The sequence below is a fragment of the Drosophila guanche genome, unplaced genomic scaffold, assembly GCF_900245975.1.
Source record: "Drosophila guanche unplaced genomic scaffold, DGUA_6, whole genome shotgun sequence".
In the NCBI taxonomy this organism is placed as follows: Eukaryota; Metazoa; Arthropoda; class Insecta; order Diptera; family Drosophilidae; genus Drosophila; species Drosophila guanche.
The window spans coordinates 106,230-124,171 of NW_022995759.1; the positions used below are offsets into that span (position 1 = coordinate 106,230).

Consider the following 17,942-nt stretch of genomic DNA (forward strand, 5'->3'; position numbering starts at 1 on the left):
TTATACCCGGTACTCGAAGAGTAAATAGGGTATATTGTATTTGTGCTCAAAGTATGTAACACGCAGAAGGAAACGTTTCCGACCCCATAAAGTATATATATTCTTGATTAGCATAAATAGCCGAGTCGATTGAGCCATGTCTGTCCGTCCGTCCGTCCGTCTGTCTGTCCGTATTGTTTGTCGGCTAGTTCTCAGAGACTATAAGAGCTAGAGCCAACAAATTTTGCATCCAGACTGCTGTATGCTCACACTGAAACCAGTGTATTTAAAAAACGAGAAGGGACGTGTGAGACGCTTCTTACTCGTCACAACTTTATACCCGCCTCTCAGTACTACCATCTGCACCTTTGCGGTGTTTTGTCAAATTTTACATTGTTTCTTCATCTGTCATCTACATCTACAACACTTCTCACACCAACACGCTCCTTTAGCTCGCCCCCCTTCCCTAGACCAACCTAGACCACCCCTAGACCACCCTTCCCTAGACCCTAGACCACACCCGTCTCATACGTCCCTCCTCGTTGTTTCGTAATTCTAGCTATAATATAAATAAAATAATATTGTTATAAATATATAAGTCTGATCCAGATTCAGGAAAATATATAAATAAATCGGAACAGAACTATATACATACATTCATATATAGATATTAGTTTTTATTGACTTTTAATAGTATTTTGCATGATTGATATTTTAGCGGAAGTGCCCACATGTATTTTCATAATAATATATTTATGAATGTGTATGTGTTTTTATTCATACAGGTTACATACGTTATTACGTAAAAGTACTATCTCAATACATAAATGCAAATTCATGCAATAATACATGTGTATGTATGAAGGTACATTTATATGTATACCTGGGTTGATGATCGCCAATTGACCATTCTTAAACGCACCCTGTTTGCGCATATTCTGGTCCTATTATATTGCGCAGCTATACAAACTTATATATTTCTCATATATATACATAAGTATGTACATACCCATGATGTATATATTGTAAGGTACCGTGAATAGTGGTCGAATTCATTTCATTCATTCATCACCGGATATTTTTTAACGGCTTATGAATCTGAGTGGAGTGTGGTTGAATTGTTAAAAAATATCAAATGACTTATAAATATGTACATATGTATTCTTCTTTTCAAACCTTACACTTTATCCGCCTTTCACTGAAATGCTATGGGAAAGCATGCGTACAAAGACCCTCTCTTTCCTCATTTTCCTATTAGAATTAGACACAAGATCAAGGTCTTTGTAATACTTAGCGAATGAGAGGACCAGAACTAATTTAGCTTGTGAAATATTTCTACGTGTTGGTTTATGATATTCAAATAGCATTAACATGTTTTCTTACTGGAACAAGAAAAATATTCAAAACGTTGGAAACAAAATCGAAGAACAAAAATCTGTGGCATTAAGTTCTGTAAACGAAAATAATTTAAAAAGTGACACAGCTGAATCAATTATAAATAGTCTAAGATCTGAAGACATGGAAAAGGCAAAGGTGCCACCGCCGAAATCAGACAATCATCTTCAGGAGTTTCAAGAGTTTGTAAGAAGAGTGCAGACTTTGCAGATGTCAAGAACAGCCGATAGCGAAAAAGAAGATTCAGTAGCTAATCCGAGCACGTACTCAAGTTCGTTTCCAATTGAAATCGGCGTGGAACCTTCGATGTTAATGGAACTTGATGATATTGACAGTGTGGCGCCTTTTTCAGGATGGTCATCCAGGGATAATCAATCTAAGTCCACGGCGACTACAAATATACGAGTAACTGTCGGTATAGATAAAGATTTAGAAATGATTCTTGAAATGGATCCGAGCATCGTAGATTTTGGCGATATTAGCAGCGAAACTACAGAGCCACGCATAGTGGGTCTACCGCCTCTCTCGGGTGGGTATGTATTTAGTCCGTTATGACAGAGTCCGCACATTCAATATAAGTTAAGCTCTTTATTTAGTTTGGTAGAAAATTCATGTATTTTAAATTTGTTATTTATAGACCAACGTTTAAAACTGCTACTCCTACCTCGAGGACGCAACTAAAACTTCAGTTGCAACGTGAGCAACAGCAGCAGGAACAGCAGCAACAAATGATGGTGCAACAACAAATACTAATATCTCCAGATCCAAAAATGCAGCTGTTGTTTGGCATGGGTCAGGGCTCGACTGAGTCGGAATTTATAAACAGCAACAGTACTAGCGCTTGTGGGAGCGGATCTTCTAGTTTGGATCAGATGTCTCAATTTGTGCAAAGGGATCGTTTGCCTTCAGCAAGCCCAGTTAAGTTAAAAGTTCCTTTACAGAGTATTGGTGTGGATGTACCACCTCAAGTGCTGCAGGTAATTGACAGCTACCACTTTAAGTTAAAAATTGGCTTAAGCCCTACATTTTACAGGTCAGCACAGTGCTTGAGAATCCGACACGGTATCATGTTATACAGAAGCAAAAAAATCAAGTTAGACAATTTCTCAGTGAATCTTTCAAGCCATCTGTATGGGGTTGTCATAACAGCGATGTAAGTTTTTTGCATTTTTATAGATTGATAAACAAGCTTTATATCATTTTACATAACTTTATAGACGAAAGCCGCAAACACCTCAGTATCCACTGGAAATTTACATAATTCCTCTTTGGTCAACAGCTGCCTTCCTATGGAGCGGTCAAATAGTTATAAATGTGAAATGACTTCCAGTGGCAAACGAACAATGCATTCCGATGAATCCATGCCAATATCTCCTTTTGGCTCCAGTTTTTTAAGCAATGGAAACTGCAACACTAATGAACAAATTTCATCGGGAAGTATAAACCCCAAAAGTTCAGAAGAATCCACAGAAATTGTAAATAAAACACAAGGATATGTTAAGAGGAATACTAGTTTAAATTCTTCTGTTACTGCACGTACTACATCTGGAATAATTAATACGATGCCCACTTCTAGTACAACTAGTTCATTACACTCCACTTCAGCACCCATATCGCCAAGTCTAAGCTCTGTAGCTACAAGTGCTTCAGAGGTGAGTACAAAAGTTTTCTTTTAGTTTCACCTTATTCTCTTTCCGGACCTATTGTAAACGAGGAGGGACGTGTGAGACGCATTGTACGCGTCCCAACTTGTATGCCCGGTACTCAGTTAGTATATCTGTACCTAAGTTTTTTTTTTAGAAATTATACATTTTACATTTTTTCTACGTGTGTAGAACACATCATCACATTACATCACTTCTCACGCCAACACGCTCTTTTAGCTCGTCGCCCTCCCCTAGAGCCGTACACTGCACGAAGCAATGAAAGAACGTGCAAAAAATAAAAAAGCTGCTGGGACGGGGTTGGGGTAGCCACTGCAAGCTAATTTCGTCATTCTGGCTATAATAATGATCTAATCTAATCCTAATTCGGTGATCTGATAGATATGGTCATTCCCTACGGAATTGCCTTTTTAGGTTTATCTTATCTTCAAAATTGTGGCTGAGAATTGCGAAAAGGTCAAAACCAAAAAGCGCACGTCTCTATCGTTTTCGAGAAACATCCGAAAGCAGATCAGGGAACTGTACCAAATGGTTTTTCTCCGCTTACTTATGAACAGTATTGCTTCACACAGACAATTCGGTTTCTTTTTATACCCGCTACTCGAAGTGTAACTAGCAAATATTTAATATGTGCTCGAAAGTGGATGTACATATGTAACGCACAGTAGGAAACGTTTCCGAACCCATAAAGTATATAGATTATATATATTATACGTATACTTTTCATTCCCTGCGTTACATTCATTTTTCCTCAAAAATAAAATAGTCCCTATTGACTCTTTGAATAACGTTTATACCCGCTTTTCTGGTGTTGTTTTTTGCTGTTTATTTTTTCTCGTAGCATTGGGAGGTTTTCGGCCTTTTGCGGGGGTGGAAGGGGGAGGGCTTATTTTTTAAATACACTTGTAACAGTGTGAGCATACAGAAATCTGGATGCAAAATTTGGTGGCTCTAGCTTTTAAAGTCTCTGGGACCCAGGCGCTTAACAAGACGGATGGACAGAAAGACATATCTCTATCGACTCGGCTATTGATGCTGATACAGAATATATATACTTTATGGGGTCGGAAACGTTTCCTTCTAAGCGTTACATACCCTATTTACTGAGAAGTGATGGTGATGTGTATGTTAATCAAAGATGTAGAAAAACTTTAAAATTTAATATTTGAAAAAAACCGTTGAGGTACAGATGGTCTAATGAGTACCGGGTATAAAAATTGTGACGCGTAAGAAGAGTCTCACACATCCCTTCTCGTTTCAATATAACAAGGGTTTCATCGACGAGCCCAGTATGCTAAATGTATAGAATTATTAATATGCTTAACAAATATCTCACCAAAATTGTCACGGAAATACCCTCTCTAGTAGCATCCAAAGAAATTTGTTTAACATAAATTTTTTATGACCCACTTTGTAGACTCTGTAGTTTAAAGTAACTAACCATTTAACTATGATTTGTTTGCAGCTCCCATCATTCGACAGCGATGTAAGTAGATCTTTTGCATATGGTTTTTTAAAATCTGTTTAAGTATTAAAACCCGTTGTATTTATTAGAGGGCGGGCTGAAAAGTAGTCGGCCTACCTAAGAATAAAACAAAAATAAACATAACATCTGTTAAGCATTTCTCCAAAAAATGTTCCCTTAAAAAATATAATTTTTAGAGGACCTCAAAATAGGAATTTTTTGCGAGATGACTTCATCGTTGGACTCAAATCTTTTTCCTCCAAGATATTTCTTGAAGTTTGGAAACGCGAAATACTCACTAGGGACTAAATTGAGAGAATACGGTAGTTGAGTGACAATTTCGTATCGTAGTGGATTGATTTTCCCATGGAAACTGACAATGTCTGCACCGTTGCATTGTCCCGCTGCAAAACTTTGTTTCTTCTCCAAATATGCGCGTATTTTTACGATTCCAACAGTAATGTGGAATATACATTCCCAAAGGCTGGCTTCATTGCTTTTTTGGCTGAAAACCCCACCTTAGTCGACAGAATTATCCTGAGAATCGTTGTTTTTTGACTGCTTCTATCTATGGTGTGTTTTGGTTAATGGACATTTCATACACGGTTACGAAACGTGGCAGAAATGTGTCCTAATTGTGTTACAACCACACCAAACAATCTTTCGAAGTTGTCACACGATTTCGTTCGTGGCCGATTGTGAGCAAACGAGACAGCCATCTTTTAAAACTACTTAGTGCTGTGGTTGCCTATAACTTCCTGGATATCTTGCAATTTAAATCTCGGATCGGCCATCCCCATATCGTGAATTTTTAAAATTTTCTCTGGGATAGGACCAAAAACTGGCACTCCAGGACATGGCGCCTCGTTTGTGCTTGTACGGGCGCAATGAAAAGCAGTAGGCCACTTTTTATACCCGGTACTCGAAGAGTAAATAGGGTTTATTGTATTTGTGTGAATAACGGTTGTATGTAACGCACAGAAAAAGCGTTTCCGACCCCATAAAGTATATATATTCTTGATTAGCATCAAAAGCCTTCCAAATCTACAGTTTTGAAGATAAAAGAAAACGCCATTCCTCAGGAAATGGCCAAATCTATCAGATCACCAAATTGGGATCCGATTGGATCATTATTATAGCCACAATGAAGAAATTAATTTCCAGTGGCTAAACCTGAATCTTCTTCGGAACGAACAAGCTTAGACAGAGGGCAGTGCAACGACTAGGCAAATGCAGCTGGCCGACTATTGGGTTATCGCGCTGTATTGACGGAAATAGACAGCTCTGGATCAGAAAAGGCAAATTTAATCGAGATTTGAAAAAATTAATCTATCTCCATTCCTCAGCTCTCTTTCTGCATTTATAAAACGTAACAATATTAAACGAGTTGCATAAATCATGAGATGAGATTCTGACTTTTGTCAGAAAATTAGTGCAAGGCTGTCTTATAAAAAATTAAATAAGATTAAAATATTGTTTTATTGAAATTATTTTAATTTCAGGCGGATGATCTCTTTGATGATATATTACAAAACAATTCGTTTAATTTTGATAAAAACTTCAACTCCGAGCTTTATATTAAACAGGAACCACAAAACCTAACTGATGCTGAAATAAATGCCATGGCAAAAGATCGACAAAAAAAGGATAACCACAATATGAGTAAACTCACCACTTTTTTTTTTACTTTTTTTATACCCGGAACACGAATAGTAAAAGTGGTATATTAGATTTTTACTCGAAAGTGGATGTGGATGTATGTAACGAGCAGAAGGAAACGTTTCCGACACCATGAAGTATATATATTCTTGATCAGCAAGAAAAGCCGAGTCGATGTCTGTCTGGGCGTCTGTCGGTCCGTCCGTGCATCCCAAATTTTTGTGATTTCACACTGCATGAGAATGTCCATGTCTATCAGACCCCAAATAAGGCCCAGATTGAATCATTATTATAGTCAGAATGACGAAAATCTTGTCCAGAAAGTGCTAAACAGGCGTACAGGTGTAAGGAGTGATGTCTTAACAGTTGCCGAAAGAATTTAAAATGTAAAATTTGCAAAACTCAAGGATGCATACCTATGTTTGTAGTATGTATATACTTACTGAGTACCGGGTATAAAAGTAGAGTCGCTTTTGAAGGCGATTTACAACTTTTCTCCTCGTTTTACTGTGTAGGGGTTATTTATATCTTCCTATTTGCAGTTGAGCGTCGACGTCGATTTAATATTAATGACAGGATAAAAGAGTTGGGTACCCTTTTGCCAAAAGGCAGTGAAGCCTTTTATGAAGTCGTCCGTGATATTCGCCCTAACAAAGGAACAATATTAAAATCCTCTGTGGATTATATCAAATGCTTAAAACATGAGGTTATTCGGCTCAGACAAAATGAGTGTCGGCAACGGCAGATGGAAGTGCAGAACCGAAAGCTTATCTCTCGCGTTAGGGTAAAGTATTACAAGCAAACCTTTCAAATACAAATATATTAGTGTCCAATATATATAATTCATTTTTTTTTAAGGAGCTGGAAATGCAGGCCAAATCACAAGGTTTATCGGACTATAACGTAACATCAGTATCGGCGCCCACCCCAGCAAACTTATATCTCAAAAGTTCAAGCCCAACGCTCCCTGTTTCTCAAAGTCGCCGCTCACTTTTGGACGAATTAATAGTTGTTGAGAGAAAAGTAAGTTTTTTCAAAATAAGTAGGTTTTTTGAGCAAAATAAGTTTTATATTTTGTTTAATAAAGGTACCAGAAATAAATACGAGCGACGCCAGTATGGGGATGAATCAGATTGATGAGCTCATGGAAGATTGCAAACACCCTGTGCAAGGGGGCGATCCGATGCTGTCTTCTCATAGCCACATGATGTCTGCTTCACATTCGCCTACTGCTAATGAGTTAAATTGTGTCAGCTATGGGCCAAAGAGAAGCTCGGAAGCTAGTTCTGATCTTTTTAACGAAACTTCTAGCATCAACATTTTAGATGATCTTACACATTGCAATATCGCTTGCAGTAAGTCATGCTGTATTCATCGCCAGCTGAAAACACCTGAACGCCACACAAATCATTGTCAGTTAAATAGTCAGCCAAGCCACATGGAGTCTGATTCGGTTCAAAACACAGGGTTTGGTAGGCTTGTACATTGCAATGGTGATCATGATCCACTGTTTTCGTCATCCCAACGTTCACATGGCCCTTTGGACGACGATCAACAAAATTCTGTTGACTTGTCTACTGCGATGATACACGATTCGCTTACTTCCTTAGTAAACGATAGCCAAAATGAGCACATGCTTCTTACATCGGATACTTTGGATATTGACTTATGAATCATCAACTTTTGCAATACATCAGCAGTCCATACTACATACATAAATAAGTATTACGCAGTAGGCGATGCTGGAAAAATCGCACTCATACTATATAAGTATGTTGTATATACTCATGACATATTGATTATCCACAGTATTGGAAATCTTCAAAAATGTGTGCTTAATGAATGGGTACATTTCAATTTGAATTTGATTTCATTTTTGTCTTTATACATAAAAAATTGTTTCGAAAATAAATCGAATGTCATTATGTCAAAATATGTTATACATTTTAATTTCTGTGGATTAATCAATAATGTTAAGTCATATGCATGTTTTTAACAATTATTGCAGTTTCTTCCAATTTGCAGAACAATGTCAAAATCCTGCTTATATATTTTCTGAGATCTTAGATCTATAAAATGTATGGAAATATACACTAGTTCACCATGATACATTCCAATTGTTTAAGCAATTGTAATTTTAATAGATTACTTAATAGAATTATTTCGTATCTAATATGTTCAGAAGAAATACTTTTCTTTTTAATTTGTAAATGATAACTTTTTGATGAGCTGCAGAAGAAATCAAAGTCCTTGTGTTATTGTTATACGAATCATTATTTTATATATTTTATAATAATACTGAGTACAATATATGTACAAAAAAATTTGTTATATTAGTATTTGACGCTGTATTTTTCTTGTTTAATTGTTACACTTGTTGATTTATATAATTGGTTAAAATTAAAATTAAGTTGTCTTTTATTGCATTACTCCCGTATACCCATTCCAGCCCAATGGATTCAGCCTCTCATAAATATTCCAACTACCAGTATAAAAAAAAACGAGAAGTGACGTGTGAGACGCTTTTTGTGAAATAATAAGGTGACGGATTCACCACAGTGCTTTCTCATTTGAGGCCCACCAGCTTGTCAGTCGTTTGCCAAACGTTGACGATAGAGGTTGTGTAGCGCACGATTTTTTCATTGTCTTCTTCTTTTTCTTAATTGTTTACGAATGAAGACGTCAGCGGAAGACAATGAAATATGCATGCAACTACTATTTTATTTTGGATGTGTAATGTAATGTGTATGAATTGAATCTTTAGAGACACTGCATATGCAGAGGCACGGCAGAGGCAGAGACGCGGCAGAGGCCGAGGCAGAGGCAGAGGCCGCACACTGCAGAAGCAGAGTGTGAATGAGAGAATGTGAAAAAAACAACAAAAGCTGCTGGACGAAGTGGGTTTAGGCACTGCAAATTAATTTCTTCTTTCTGGCTATAATAATGATCCAATTGGATCTGATAGATATGGTCATTCCCTACGGAATGGCGTTTTTAGTTTTTGTTATCTTCAAATTGAGCCTTGGGAGGTTTTCGCCCTTTTGCGGGGGAGGAAGCGTGCGGGGCTCATTTTTTAAATACACCTGTAACAGTGTGAGCATAGTAAAAGTAATAGCAATAGTAATTTCACCATGGTACTGGGTACTGGGTATAAAAGTTGTTACGCGTAAGAAGCGTCTCACACGTCCCTTCTCGTTTTTTTTTTGTTGCTCTTCGAGTACCGGCTATACAAAAAACCTGTGTTTATTTTAAAGCATGAGCCCTGCTATTATATATAACATCTATTCAGTTTGTTGGATTTATCTATCGGGAAGATCGAGAATGTGGTAATAGCTAATAGACTTAAGGCTAAATTATTTTCGTGGTTGTGGAGTCTGTCGATGTATTTCTTACTAGTTTTCTTCATTTATTCTTTAATGGTTGTAATATTAAGATCTTTGTGGATGTTTGCATTAGATACGTAAAAAGGACCATTGACAATGTGTTGCAAAGTTTTTCATTGGTAACGCTGAAGTATCTCAATATTTTAGTTGCTAGCAGTTCCCCAGAGCTGTATAGCGTAGGCCCAAACAGGCTTCAGTATGGATTTGTAGAGGCGCATTTTGTTTTCCAAAGTGGTTTCTGTTTTCGACTTATTAACCAGGACATTTTTAGTGTTTTAAGTCTGAGTTTTTGACATTTTGCTTTAATGTGGGTTTTCCATGTTAATCTGCGGTCGAGAAGCAAGCCCAGATACTTCACACAGGTAGTGGAATTGGTGAGCCGTTAAGTATAAAATTTGGGCTAACTGCCCTGGTCTTAATGAAAAAGTTATTTTGACGGATTTCAGGTAGTTGATTCTAATTTTCCATCGAAGTAACCAGTCTTCAATTAGGCTTAGCTCACTCTGCAGGAGTTCGGAAGCTTCATTTATAGATGTGCTTGTGGCTAAAACGGCTGGGTCATCAGCATATGTTGCAACAGTGCAGTTGTTTGTAACTGGCATGCCATATAAAGATGTAGAGAATTGGTCCCAATACGCTTCCTTGTGGGACGCCTGCGTTGATAAGTTGATAAGTAGTGATGAAGTATCGTTTTTCTGCTGCAGGTAAAAGCATATTTTAGCCAGATATGATTTGATTAATAAATAGTACGGAGCAGGTAGCAATTTCTTTATCTTGTACAACAAACCTTTGTGCCAGACTCGATCGAACGCTTGCTGAACATCAAGAAATGCAGCAGTGCAGTATTTTTTGTTTCGAGTCAAATGCCGAGACTATATCATTAATAACCCTGTGACATTGCTCAGGGCTCCCGTGACCTCTCCTGAATCCGAATTGGTATTCAGGAATGATGGAAAGTTCGTCCAAAATTGGCAGCATTCTCTTCAATAGTATTTTTTCAAACACTTTCGAGAATATACATAAGTTAACACTCTCCACCAACGGCAGGGTATCGGCAATGTTCTTACTTTGTAAGAATGCTGATACAGTACAGGAGTGGACGGGCATCGAGTCGAACTGGCATCATATTTCGTCCGTTGCATAAACATCCGCCAAGAACGTCTGCACGTGGAGCTGACGCGGCGGAATCGGAGAGCGCTGGAGGGCAGCGCTGCTAAAGCGATGGAGCCGTCCGCGGCGTACCAATTTATAATTCATACTTTTTTACTTTAGTTTTACACTCATATTCAACCGAGCCAGAAGTGCCGGCAATAAATATCTGAACACTAAATTCNTATCGGCAATGTTGAATGAAACATTCTTACGACTATGTCATGTCCTCACCTGCCCGTAGCTCAGCTTGACCGTAGTATAAAGCAGGCAACGTATTTGTAGGCGGTTCTTGCAGACGTGCACCTCGACTGCGCCGCCTTAGCCTCTCGCGACCTCCCGTCGCGACGATTTCGCTACCTCGGCAGGCGCCGCATGGTTAAATATTAAGTATGAATTTTACTTTAGTTTTACACTCATATTCAACCGAGCCAGAAGTGCCGGCAATAAATATCTGAACACTAAATTCGTCTCTCAATTCCGTTGGTCGAAGCCAACGAAGCCATTAAAAACCAAAACTAAAACAGTTCGTTGAAGTGCATTCGTCGCTGTCGCGCTGTTTCGATCCATTCAAAAAAAAAATTGCGGAAATTCGAATTCGAATTTTTTTACATGTACCGTAGAACGTGACACGAAACAGATAAAAAGTTGAACACTCAATAAATAAAAAAAAAGAAGAAAAGAAGCTGAAGGGCATCCCTCGCTGCCTCCAAGAAGATCTACAAGGAAAAAAAAATAGGCTGAAGGGCCCACCCTCGCCTCAAAAGAAAACAATTCTAATACAACAAACCGACGCTTACCGTGGACCAGCGTTCAACCGGTCGAAAATATGAATTAATTTTATTAAAACAACGCAGCAGCCAGAAGAAAAATAAAGAATGTTAGTGAATTGTTCTGAATTTTTTTTATGTCAGCCCATAAAAAGTCCCCGTGTACAGATAAATATATTGATATTAAATGAAAGTAAAAAAATATATAAGATACAAATCGCGGAGCCTCCAAATAGTTCCTTTCCCACATATTACCAAACAGTGAGAAATTAAAAAACAATTAAAAAAACAAAAAAGACAAAAGTGCATTTGCTTTTCTTTTTAAACATTATTATGAGAGCCACTCAGTTCTCTCTTGGCCCACTATACTTGTGTTCGGGACTGCAGTGTTGGTGTTTCATAGGAAGGTGCTAAACGTAGCAGTTCGCATCATATGAATGACGAAGAAAGAGATTACGATAGTGACGACAGCTTAAAATCCCTTCTGGAGGGCCTCCGACTTACCGACATTGACAGACGGCCGACTCAGAAAACACCAAAAACCATGGACCCGCAATACTAGGGGCCATACAGACCGCACTGAACCCAGGAGGCCAAATTCCAGCAAATGCAAACCACTATTGATCAATTACGAGCGGCCGTGCCCGTAACCGCTCCAGAGGTAGAGGTGTTTTAAAAAATATCTATCAGGCCTGGGGTCGAGTGCGATCATTCACTTGACATGGTAAAATCCCTCCCGGACTTCTACGGGAAACAAGGGCACTATGTCTCTTGGCGCCAAGTTGCGCTGGCGGCCTACGAATTTTTCGAGCCTTATGAGGGCAGCGCTAACATTACATGGCAACAGTTATCATAAGAAATAACGTCAGAGGGGCCGCGGACAATGTTTTATCATCTTTTAACACGGTCCTGAATGTCGGACCGCATTCACAGGCTAGATAGCTCATACTGCGACAAAACGCCGGTGAGCATAATACAGCAGAAGTTAGCAACCATGAGGCAGGGAAACCTTTCCCTAACAGAGTACTATGACGAGATTGAGAAACAGCTCTCTCTTATTACGAATAAAAACATGATGGTTCACACGGCAGTTGGGGAGAGCGTCTTAAATAACAGAGCCAGGGCGGATTCCTTAGAGATATTTATTTCAGGCCTGAGAAGGGCTCTTAAAACGCTGGTTTTTTCCGCAAGACCAAAGGATCTGCCAACCGCTCTGGCCCTCGCCCAGTCAGCAGAATCCAGCGAGGAGCGCTGCGTTCTAGCTGCAAACTATTCCAGGGCTTTGGAAGAGAAATCGCATAGGCTGGATGAGCGCAGACCTCAGGGTACACAACAAGGAAATGCCAGACAGTATAGGGTCCAGGACCAAAATTCTTCCAAGAACTCTCATTATATCAAGATTCCGGGCACGTCTAGTGCCCAGCAAAGTGGTTCTAACCAACGCAAAGCACAGAGCCCGGCACCTGAACCCCTTCCTCGTCAAAGTTCAGACAAACAACGGCCTACTTTGGTAGGTTCCACAGGTGCACTAACGTCAACTATACTGGCGTAGTTGACGTCGACGCACCACCGGCCATAAAAGAGAAATTTATGCAATGTTGAATAGAAGGAGTGCGGCTTTTGCCAACCCTAACGGGAAACTACCTTACAACACTTCGGTCGTTGCCACCATTCGCACGGTGGACAATGAACCCATATACTCCAAGCTATTCCCTTACCTTATGCGGGTAGCCAATTTTGTTGAATCCGAGGTCAGGAACCTCCTGAAGGACGACATAATTCGCAAGTCAAGATCACCATATAATAATCCCATATGGGTGGTGGACAAAAAAGGCACTGATGAACAGGGCAACAGGAAGAAACGTCTAGTAATGGACTTTCGGAAACTCAACGAGAAGACAGTGGCCGACAAATACCCCGTGCCGAGCATCTCAATGATCTTAGCCAACCTGGGGTCGGCAAAATATTTCACCACTCGACCTAAAATCCGGTTACCACCAAATAACTTTGGCGGAGTGCGACCGAGAAAAAACCTCATTTTCCGTGCATGGGGGAAAGTACGAGTTTTGCCGACTGCTCTTCGGTCTTCGGAATGCGGGAGGCATTTTCCAGAGGGCAATCGATGATGTTTTGCGCGACTATCGGCAAAACATGCTACGTCTACGTCGATGACGTAATTGTCTTTTCTAAAACCCAAGACGACCATGTGAGACATGTTGATTGGGTACTTAAAAGCCTTTATGAGGCAAACATGAGAATAGCTCAAGAGAAGTCGCAATTTTTAAAAGAAAGCGTCGAGTACCTCGGGTTTATTGTGACAAGTAATGACACAAAGACAGACCCAGAGAAGGTAAGGGCTATCCAGCATTACGGGGAGCCAAATACAGTTTTTGCATTTAGGTCATTTTGGGCCTTGCAAGCTACTACCGCTGCTTCATAAAAGGCTTTGCTGCTATTGCAAAGCCTCTCTCAGATATTCTGACAGGTGAAAACGGGTCGGTAAGCAAATACAGATCAAAGAAAATCTTGATTGACCTTTACGAGGCTCAGCGCCATGCGTTCCAAAAGCTCAAACCAACATCCTTGCATCAAAAGATGGCATGCTGATGTATCCTGACTTTAAAAAACCCTTTGACTTAACTACGGACGCTTCAGCCTATGGCATAGGTGAGTCCTTTCCCAAAATGGGAAACCAATCACGATGATATCCCGAGCTCTAAAAGACAGGGAGGCAAACTACGCGACTAACGAGCGTGAGTTGCTGGCCATAGTGTTGGCCCTAGCCAAACTTCAGCACTACCTCTATGGGGTAAGGGACATAAACATCTTTACAGACCACCAGCCGCTTATATTTGCGGTGTGTGAAAGCAATCCCAACGCTAAAACAATGCGCCGGAAGGCTCGCATTGAGGAGCTTGGGGCCAAGCTTTTCTATAAGCCAGGCAAAGAAAATCACGTTGCTGACTGACTGTCTCGACAAAATTTCAACGCGTTGGAAAGCGCCCCACAGTCGGTCGGAGTTCATAGAGAGGTATCGCTTTCCTATAGTATACAAACGACGTAAAAGCCCGTCAATTGTTTTAGAAACCAGATAGTTCTAGGGAAGCCCAATTCCCTCTAAAGCAAGTCTTCATTCTCTTCGGGGAAAAGACTCGGCATACCGTACACTTTACAGACGAAGCCGCCCTTGTTACTGTCATTAAATCGATAGTAAAGCCGCACGTCGTAAATGTGATCCATTGCGATTTCCCAACTCTAGCATGTGTGCAGCATGAGTTGGTAAGAGCCTTTCCGTCGACAAGATTTTGGCATTGCAAGAATCTTGTCTCAGACCCATTTGATGATAATGAGGGGAAAGAAATCATCACGGTAGAACACAATCGAGCTCATAGCGCCGCTCAGGAAAATGTAAAACAGGTTTTGACCATTACTATTTACCCAAAATGACTAAACTGGCAAGCGAGGTAGTCATGAACTGTAAGATTTGCTCCCGAGCAAAGTATGACAGACACCCTAGGAAACAGGAACTAGGCACGACGCCAATTCCGTCGTGCACGGGAGAAATGCTGCATGTTGATATATTCTCAACCAATAGGAAATACTTCCTGACAAGTGGACAAGTGTGGACAAGTTCTCGAAATTTGCCATCACGCAGCCAATAGCCTCCCGCACCATTGCGGACCTAAAAGCTCCGCTGTTACAGCTTATGAATGTATTCCCTAATTCAAGGCAGATCTATTGTGACAATGAGCCCTCTCTTAATTCCGAGACGACTAGGCCTCTTTTACAAAATAACTATATCGCTAACGCGCCGCCACTCCACAGTACATCGAACGGCCAGGTGTAAAGGTTCCACAGTACTTTGGTGGAAATTGCCAGGTGCTTCAAAATGGCTAAGGGCATCACCGACACCGTGGATCTATTCCTGCAAGCAACTGTATAGTACAACAGGTCAATACATTCGGTCACCAATAAAAGGCCAGTAGACATTTTTCACTCTGCTGTAGCAGGTGCCTGCAGGGAAGTACAGAACAAGGTTCAAAAAGCTCAGATCATGCAAAACAACCGAGTTAACCAGACACGACAAAACAGAGTGTTTAGGGTAGGAGAAAAGGTGTTGGTAAAATCTAACTGACGCCTCGTGAACAAGTTGAATACGCTTTACGTGGAAGAAGCTGTGGAGGCGGACTTGGGGACAACAGTCCTGATTAGAGGGAGGGTGGTCCATAAAGACAACCTTAGATAGTTGTACCGGTTAGATTTAAGAAAGATAATGGTGGTGGTACTTATAAGATTCCTTAAGTTCCATATATTTTATATTACAAATTTTATCCGCAGGTTTCTCTGGATACTTCACCTCTTTACAATAGTTGCGTCCCGCATCACTGACTACTCCCACTCCCACCATATTCCCATCACAGATGGGACGGTACTAGTGTGGAAGGAGCTAAATTTTATTAGGCACATCACAAACTTGACAGAATACGGACGCGTTGCTGACGAGACCGCTAAGATGACAGACCTTTTCCCAAGATCACACATGAGGCTACTATTAGAAGTTGACTAAAACCATGTCAAAGACATGCTAAGGAACATTGGAATTCACCATAGGATAGGAAGAAGTTTAAACTTCCTAGGGACGGCCCTCAAGGTAGTGGCCGGTAGACCAGACGCCTCAGACTTGGAGAATATTAGGATTACGGAAGCGCAGCTAGTCCCATCGAATAATAGAAAGATTTCCATAAACACGAAGATCCAGGGCCAACTAAACAGTCTTACAGATACGGTGAATAAGATTCTTAGCATAGAAAAAAAGGAACACATCAACACTGCCCACTTGTACGAAACACTATTAGCCAGAAATATAATTCTTATCACAGAATTAGGTAATTTAATGCTCACAATCACCTTGGCCAAAGCCAACTTGGTAAGCCCTTCTCTACTTGACCATGCTGACATAGAAACCATCCTCACTAAACAATTCACAGGAGTCACAATTTCAAATCTACTAGAACTACCAGTATTAAGGCCTTACAATCAAATAATATTATTCATTTTAGTATTGGGTACCCTAGAGTAATTTTAGCTTGTAAGAAAGTCACGCTATTCCCGGTTGAGCACAACGGTACCATACTGCAACTTAAGGACAACGTCGTGGCTGAGTGCGGAAGCCAGGTGTGGGCTGTTACGGGCTGCACCACCAGTACTATCACCACACTCTGCAGAAGGGAATCGGAGGGATCCTGCGCGCAAGGGCTACACTCCGGAGGCACTGCGCATTGTCACTCTCACCCCAGCCACCTGGAGCCCATCACCCTCGTGGACGATGGGGTCATCATCATCAACAGCAGACCTGCCTTGATCCGATGTGACTCCGATACGTTGGTTGAAACCTCCGGGACGCAACTAGTCGCCTTCGACGACTTTGCCATTGTTAACGGCTCCCGTTTTCGGAATCGTGAAAATAACAAGCGTCGGGTTCCCGGAATCGCCTCGGTGCCTGCCATGAACATCACGGAGCACCACAAGGTCCTGAGTCTACCATTCCTACACCAGCTCAGCGAGGACAATCGCAACTACATCAAGGAGATTGAGTGAACCACAATGGGCAAGATGAATCCCATCCTTACCATTGGAGTAGGAGTAGCCGTCTGTGGAGTCATCGGCATCATCCTTTATCTCAGAACCCTACTCAAGAGGAAAAGGGAGTTGGTCCAGGTCAACGCAATGATTGAGAACTTGAGAGGTACTAGGGCGACCACTCTTGTAGAGGGGGAGTAGTTAACACTCCCCACCAACGGCAGGGTATCGGCAATGTTGAATGAAACATTCTTACGACTATGTCATGTCCTCACCTGCCCGTAGCTCAGCTTGACCGTAGTATAAAGCAGGCAACGTATTTGTAGGCGGTTCTTGCAGACGTGCACCTCGACTGCGCCGCCTTAGCCTCTCGCGACCTCCCGTCGCGACGATTTCGCTACCTCGGCAGGGCGGCGTACCAATTTATAATTCATACTTGTGTACTTTAGTTTAACACTCATATTCAACCGAGCTTGAAGTGTCGGCAATAAATATCTGAACACTAAATTCGTCTCTCAATTCCGTTGGCCGAAGCCACGGTACCTTGGAGAAACTTAATAATTTATATACACTGGTTTCAGTGTGAGCATACAGCAGTCTGGAGCCAAAATTTGGTGGATCTAGCTCTTATATTCTCTGAGAACTAGCCGACAAACAAGACGGACAGACAGACATGGCTCAATCGACTCGGCTATTGATGCTGATCAAGAATATATATATCATGCCGTGCGTTACATACAACCGTTATTCGCACAAATAGAATATACCCTATTTACTCTTCGTGTACCGGGTACAATGAGCCCCCTTCCGCCCCCGCAAAAAACTCACAATCCTAAAATTTCAAAGATAAAAGAAAACTAACAAGAAGGGACGTGTGACTCTGCACTCAGTACTACCT

At 40.7% G+C, this 17,942-nt stretch overlaps 1 protein-coding gene across 4 annotated transcripts in view; it reads left to right on the forward strand.

Annotated features, from left to right (window-relative positions):
- The window catches only part of LOC117590613 (microphthalmia-associated transcription factor), a 10,427-nt gene extending 2,523 nt beyond the window's left edge, over positions 1–7,904 (forward strand). The window contains exons 1-9 of one of the 4 annotated variants that reach the window (XM_034283404.1): positions 1,759–1,907; positions 2,012–2,351; positions 2,408–2,527; positions 2,592–3,026; positions 4,504–4,524; positions 6,006–6,165; positions 6,705–6,946; positions 7,021–7,185; positions 7,250–7,904. In XM_034283404.1, the coding sequence (XP_034139295.1) occupies positions 1,810–1,907; positions 2,012–2,351; positions 2,408–2,527; positions 2,592–3,026; positions 4,504–4,524; positions 6,006–6,165; positions 6,705–6,946; positions 7,021–7,185; positions 7,250–7,834 (2,166 nt within the window). In that variant the 5' untranslated portion in view covers positions 1,759–1,809 and the 3' untranslated portion in view covers positions 7,835–7,904. Of the gene's footprint in view, positions 1–1,758; positions 1,908–2,011; positions 2,352–2,407; positions 2,528–2,591; positions 3,027–4,503; positions 4,525–6,005; positions 6,166–6,704; positions 6,947–7,020; positions 7,186–7,249 lie in introns of those variants that run through there. The other 3 variants (XM_034283402.1, XM_034283403.1, XM_034283405.1) reach the window with 3 other exon arrangements.
- Positions 7,905–17,942: the final 10,038 nt, after the last annotated feature.